At 37.8% G+C, this 6,893-nt stretch overlaps 1 protein-coding gene across 5 annotated transcripts; it reads left to right on the top strand.

The window, feature by feature from the left end:
• Window positions 1–453: 453 nt before the first annotated feature.
• LOC133681435 (OBERON-like protein) lies at window positions 454–5,230 on the top strand. Of its 5 annotated transcripts, none has more exons than XM_062104484.1 (4): window positions 475–607; window positions 1,303–1,367; window positions 1,465–2,638; window positions 4,392–5,137. In XM_062104484.1, the coding sequence occupies exons 3-4, from the start codon at window positions 1,501–1,503 to the stop codon at window positions 5,012–5,014; spliced, it is 1,761 nt and encodes a 586-aa protein (XP_061960468.1). In that variant the 5' UTR covers window positions 475–607; window positions 1,303–1,367; window positions 1,465–1,500; the 3' UTR covers window positions 5,015–5,137. The 5 variants fall into 5 exon arrangements, with proteins under 5 accessions (XP_061960464.1, XP_061960468.1, XP_061960465.1 ...); XM_062104481.1 differs by having other exon boundaries at window positions 1,484–2,638; XM_062104480.1 differs by lacking the exon at window positions 1,303–1,367 and having other exon boundaries at window positions 454–607; window positions 1,484–2,638; window positions 4,392–5,230.
• Window positions 5,231–6,893: the final 1,663 nt, after the last annotated feature.

Below are 6,893 nucleotides of genomic sequence, written 5' to 3' on the forward strand. Positions count from 1 at the left end.
TGAAGGTGTTCACAATGTTTTTTTTTTCATGGGATTTAGTTTCTCTTAATTGTAATTTATAATTTGTAATTACTAAATGTAATGTAATAAGGAGAAGATGTTTTTTTTTGTTTGGTAAAAAATGTATTTTACCAGCCACTTAATAATTAAAAAAAATGAATAAAAGCTACTTAATTTATAAACACAACAAAACCATATGATTCTTTTTTACCACTTATCTATTTTGTCAACGCTAGTAAATTATTTATTGACCCATTAATGTGTTAGCCAGCCAAACCCCATTGCCGCCGCGTCTAAGAAGCAAGTCAATGCCCCACAAACAGTGACAACTTGCAAGCATGCGAAGCCGGTGAACACAAATTAAGACACCGGCTTAGCCGCTAGCCGTTTTCTTTCGTTGACGACTTTCTCTCTCATATTGTCCAGTCTTGTCCCTGGGTAAAGTCGTCGGTTTGTTCCTGTCATCTGTAGTCTAGCCTCAACACTGGAGGACAAAATGGTAAAGATGCTGATTCAATGATCTCTCTGCTCTCTTGTAATCCTTGTTGATCGACGCCTGTTTCCTTCATCTCTTCCTCCATCGATCCATTTGGCCTCGTTTCATCAGGTCTCTCTCTCTCTCTCTCTCTCTCTCTCTCTCTTCTCTCTCGTGCTGTCTTTCTTTTTATTAGCTTCTGTTTGGTTGCTGAGAGAACAGGTAGAAAAACCAGAAGAAATGTTTTGACTTCTTTTTTTATTATTAATATTGGTTGTGGTTTAAGTGGTGAATAAATAGATAGAAATTTTTTTTGATTAACTGATAGATTTTTTTTTAAAAAAAAAAAATTTTATTTCATCTTAGGAAAGGTTTTTGAGAGGTCAGATCTGGTAACTTTATGTTTGGATTTGGTAGCTTTCTTAGTAATTAAACAGATCACTTCCTTTGCTCTGATCTACTGTTTGCTTGTTGCAGCTTTGGTATATTTTTTAAAAACTTTCTTGCTTTTTTTTCTTAATTAGTCTGATTAATTAATGATGCTGATTTTCTTTTAAAAATAATTAAATCGGGGAGCATGTATGCGTTGCTTTCGTCTGTTATAGCTGAGCAGTAGCTGATATGGTCTCTCCATGTGATTGTGCTCAATTTTCATCAATTATGCTTTTATATATATATATATGAATATCCTCTGGAAATCATGGTTAATTCTAAGCAAGCAACAAAAAACGTTCTTGTAAAAAGAAGGGATTATTACATATAATTTTGATCAAAACTTTACTGGACAGAAAAGCCTTTTTTGAGATAACATTTAATTTTTATTGCAGAATTTTTCCTGAAGATTTTTTTATTTTTCACAACGGAGGTGTTCCTAGTTGGGCCATGCTTCTCTGTACTCTTCTTTCTTTTTTTTCACACATTTCCGTAGCTTGAATTCTAATGATAGTGATGATAAAAGTAGGCGGTGATGGATTGATGATGTGTTATAGTTCCTTGTGACATTGACAGGAAGAAACCACTAATTGATGGGCACATCATCTGGTTCTAACATTCATCACCACCCTTCATCAAAAATGCTTCCTCCACGACAGCAACCGCGTGCAGCTGGACTACAAACATCACTGTCCTTGGTGTCTTCTGATCCTCGCCTGTCTCCTGATGCCCAGGAACTGAGATCTAACTCTGATAATATTCGTGAATCACCTACTGAAAGTGCTAGTTCACGAGAAACTTGGCCCACTGCTGATGCCATGATGACAAAGAAGATGGAGAATGGCAAGGCGGAGAATGATTGCCCTGAACAGTCTGTCATTCGTCGTGTCTCAGTTGCAGATAAGATAACTCTTCGTGACATAGCTAGGGAACGAGTTGACGTGATTTCTGAAAAGATGCATCATCTACCTGATGATTTTCTTGATGAGCTAAAGAATGGTCTCCGGGTTATCCTTGAAGGGAGTGGTGGTTCACAGCACAGAGAGGAATTTTTGATTTTGCAGAAGCTTGTTCAGAGTAGAGCTGATTTGACAGCAAAGACATTGATTAGAGCACACCGAGTACAACTTGAAATACTCGTTTCAATAAACACTGGAATTCAGGCTTTTTTGCATCCAAGTATAAGTCTTTCCCAAACTTCCCTGATTGAGGTCTTTGTGTTCAAGAGATGCAGAAATATAGCATGCCAAAACCAGCTTCCAGCTGATGACTGTACCTGCGAAATATGTGCCAACAGGAGCGGTTTCTGCAATCTCTGCATGTGTGTGATCTGTAACAAGTTTGATTTTGAAGTGAACACATGCCGTTGGATTGGTTGCGATTTGTGTTCTCATTGGACTCACACGGATTGTGCTATTCGTGATGGGCAAATTTGTATGGGTCCATCTGTTAAGAGCGGAGCTGGCCCAACTGAGATGCTTTTCCGTTGCCGAGCCTGCAATCGAACATCTGAGCTCTTGGGTTGGGTGAAAGATGTTTTCCAACACTGTGCACCAGCATGGGAACGAGAGGCCCTTGCGAGGGAACTTGATTTTGTTAGTAGAATCTTCCGAGGAAGTGAAGACACTAGAGGGAGGAAACTCTTTTGGAAGTGCGAGGAACTTATTGAGAAAATGAAGGGTGGACTTGCGGAGTCAACAGCTTGCAGAGTGATATTGATGTTCTTCCAAGGTATGTATTATGCTAAGCATTAAATAAGATAGCCTTCTCTTCTTTAGTATTGGAAGAATATTTGAACTGGTGCGTTAGTTTGCTTTGCCTTCACTGGCTGCTTGAAGCAGTGCCTAAGCTGCTCCAATATCATTACCGTTATCTAAATATTTACCGCATTTTATGTGTGTGTAATAAATTGGAATCCTAGCAAGGTATAAGGGTAGTGCCCAGTGAATAGAATTCCAAGATAAGAAAAAAATAACGTCAGGTAAATCAAGATTAAAAAAAAAAGTTATGTAAAGGTGTAATTTAGTGAAAGGAATCCTTGGTTCATAAGGATAGTAGAATACCATCGTTAAAGAAAAAAAAAAGTAAAACACGATTTTTATTTACTTATTTGATTGTAGGATGATGAAAGTTCTGTTTTTGGACAACAGATAATGACATTTTTTTGTACAGAGAAATGACAAAATTAGAAGGTAAGGAGTTAGCGTGGAAGTGTGTGTATATATATATATATTTTAATGTGAGCTAGTTTAGATGAGATCATTCAAAAATAATATAATTTTATATCTGGACCAATCAAAGAAGAATTAAAAAATAAAATTTTCCTTTTACATGTGGACCAATCAAAACGATTTAGCATAATGCGAAAACAACTGAATCTAAGCTTTTTAATCCAGAATTCTGGAAGAAATTGCCAAAGGATTGCAAATCTCTCATCTTTAAACTTGTCTATTGAGGTTCTTAAGGTGCTCAACCATCACATCCATACTTGGTGATCTTAAAGCCAAAATATATTGATAGAAAAGTAAACCACCATGATTAAATAATGTGTTAAAAAGCTCATGGATTACAAGTAGTTTCTCTTAAGATCTGTACCTTATAATGATGATAGTAAGAAGAGATAAAACCTTAGCATTTACATGATAATATAAAAGCAGACCTGAGTTTTCTTTTCTGTTGTAAAGAGAGCATGAATTTTTCTTTAAATATAGTAGGGTTTCAAGGGTTTTAAAAGAATTTAAGTTTGAGAGTATTTTAGTAAAATAAGAAGGAATTTTGGCGTTAATATATATATTCTCTTTTTGCTAAAGTACCTATGATTATTATAACTAGTAAGGGTATTTCGACAGAGTTGGTGATTTGTCATGTGGTTATGGATGTATGATATATATTTTTTATACATGCTTCCCTGCAGTATCTTTCTTATTCTCACGAAGTATATATGAAAAGAATGTTTCCATTTTTTTGCAGAGGCAGAGAGAGTTTTCTTTCTTAAATATGATAGTGATTACTTTATTACAAAAGCAGAGAGTTTCATGAGTATAGGGGTATTACTGTGTTCTGACTCCTCTAGTCATGTAAGTGAGCATGCCATATTTAGACATGCTAACAGTATCGCACTTTGATCAGAGCCTGTGACATGTTCACACTGAAATTCTATTAATGTGATTGGAGCTGATGTCTTCATTCTATTATTAGACTCTTAGTTCAAGCAAATTGGCAAGCTAATCATAGCATGTGTCTCTTCTATTCTTTGAGCTTTAGGGTTCATCCTTGCTCTGCATTTTTTGAGAAATCACTCTTTCCCCCCTATCAGTATAGCCTCTGTTTTGTTATGGTCCTGTGGGGACTGAAGAGTCCACATGTGGTTCCATGTGCATTTAACTGATTAACTGAATTATTGAATATGTTACTTGAAATGCAGTAGAAATCTGCTAGATGAAATTAAACTTTTTGTTCTTTTCTTCTGTACCCTTCTTTGAAGAGCTCGAGGTGGACTCTCCAAAGAGCCTTGAAAATGGGGAGGGTGGGAGGCTGATAGCCCCGCAGGAGGCATGCAACCGAATTGCTGAAGTGGTGCAAGAGGCCATAAGGAAGATGGAGATGGTGGCTGATGAGAAGATGAGAATGTTTAAGAAAGCACGCATGGCTCTCGAGGCATGTGACCGTGAGCTGGAGGAGAAGGCCAAGGAAGTGGCAGAACTTAAGCTAGACAGGCAACAAAAGAAGCTACAGGTTGAAGAGCTTGAGAGAATTGTGAGGCTTAAGCAGGCAGAGGCTGACATGTTCCAGCTCAAGGCCAACGAGGCAAAGCGAGAGGCTGAGAGGCTGCAGAGAATTGGGCTTGCTAAGACAGACAAATCAGAGGAAGAATATGCTAGCAGTTACCTCAAGCTTCGTTTAAGTGAAGCTGAGGCAGAGAAGCAGTATCTGTTTGAGAAGATTAAGCTGCAGGAGAGTTCCCGTGCATCACAAAGCAGTGGTGGGGCTGACCCTTCACAGGTGTTGGCATATTCCAAAATCCATGAAATTCTTCACGGCTACAATGTCCCCCCAAAGACAGAAGCACAGCCGAACGAGCGCCGCCATTTCAGGACAAATCCCTGAGCAAAAAATGCCTTCTGCTAAGTTAAAGTCTGATTAAGATGTTTAGAAATGTCGCTCTCTTGCTGAACGAATGTGACTCTTGCCGAACAAGTGTGAATGAAATGCTATTTGGATTGATTTCAACCTTGTAATTTTTAATTGGCGAGTCGGTGGAACTGATTCGAGTTGTAAGTTGCTTTTACACTTCTGCATAAATATGTAGTTTTTGTGCATGCATGTTGGAAAGTTCTCGCGCACATCTTTGATCATGCAACCTGGGCTGATACCTTATCAGTTTCTTACAGTTGCTAGAGATATCCATGCAATACTGTACATCTGACAGGAGGGATTTTCTGTGAGCAGGATGGGCCGCTTGGTTACTGTACTTTCTCACCGGAGGAGTTGCTTGCGAGATGCACGGCGTAGACAAGTCAGAGCTGCCACGTGCTTCTATTTTTCGTCCATCAACCTAGCCTACGTACTTGCAAGCTACAAAGCCGTGCCGGGGTCCCTCTTCACATGAGCAGATGAAGATGTTGTATTTCTGTAGGTGCTCACGGACTTGGACTCCGAATTAAGGACATCGAGCTGTGGTGTTTCAACGGAAGAATCAACCATGTTGAATGCAACGGCACGGCTGATTCCGTCTCTAGCTGTGGCACCGTCTCCTAGAGTTTAAAAATGAAAATGTGGTGTTTTTCATATAGCAACAACACCTAAGCAAGATCTGTCATACCCGCCATGTATTTTTATTTTTTTTTCTGGAAAGTCCACACATCCATTTAAAATAAATATGGACACACTTGATCATGAAGATTCTCAAAACACCTTGTCATATGATAAAGATAATGGCTGAAAACTGTATGTAAGCATGTGTACAGGCCGATTCTCCGGTCACTATCTATCGGATTGAAGTGACTATAAATTATTCTCATTAAATAAACTTTTAAGATCATATTAGAGAGAGAGAGAGAGAGAGAGAGAGAGGGGAGCATCTTGGCTGCTCTTCCAACGTTTTCTTTTTTCTTTTTTTGTTTATTTATTTTCAGAAGATTAATCCAAAAACGAGTCGGGACCATTTGTGAGTTGGAAAGCTTACGAGTCTTGGTTATAAAACTACTTTGTTCCATGCTCCAATTATACATAAAGTGTTGAGGAGAAGGACAAAACAAGGATGTAATATCGAACTTCATATCCCACTGAGAGGATGTCTGAAACTTCCTTCGTGTTTTTCATATCAAAAAGCAATTCCTTTTTTAAAATATTTTTAAAACTATGATCTCGGTAATAGATTGTATGATTGGATATTCATGGATGATGGATCTCGAATCTTTCCCTTTCTCCCCCTAGCAAAAGGGAGGCTGGATTCGGAGACATCTGAAAAAAGAAGAGAGAAATAATGACACGTATGCCTTCCATTAATCTAGTGACAGCATGCATTATAAATGGCCTCCAGACTGCATCAGTTTTTATAAATGGGTTTTAGCGTGATTGGAAATATAGTCCCGGTTGATTTTTAAAGTTGTTTTAATATTTTTAAAAAATTATTTTTGGTATTATTATATTAAAATAATCTGAAACTCCTAAAAAAAATATTAATTTAAAATTAAAAAAATAATTTTTTTTAAAATGTAAAAGAAAAAAAACAGGAAAACAATTAGAAGAAAGTGACCGAAGGGCTTGTTTGGAAGCAAATGATCGTTAGGTGGCTGAGCAGCAAGGCAGCAAGCTGTACAGTACGCTCGAAACCCCATGTTTTCATCCTCTGCCAGCCACAGATGAGCGCGACCTTTGTTGGTTACCTGATTGCCAGCAAGCTACAACTGGTTATATTGGTTATGGTTCACTATCACATGTCTGGTAGTGATTGTTTTTAAATAATTTTTTATGTTGAAATAGA

Source organism: Populus nigra, chromosome 2 (genome assembly GCF_951802175.1).
Source record: "Populus nigra chromosome 2, ddPopNigr1.1, whole genome shotgun sequence".
NCBI classification, from domain to species: domain Eukaryota; kingdom Viridiplantae; phylum Streptophyta; class Magnoliopsida; order Malpighiales; family Salicaceae; genus Populus; species Populus nigra.

Bases quoted from the DNA above. Each gene is read 5' to 3' on its own strand.
- LOC133681435 (XM_062104480.1), top strand. From the start codon at position 1,501: ATGGGCACATCATCTGGTTCTAACATTCATCACCACCCTTCATCAAAA. The intron at 2,639-4,391 runs GTATGTATTATG...CCTTCTTTGAAG, and splicing joins GATATTGATGTTCTTCCAAG to AGCTCGAGGTGGACTCTCCA.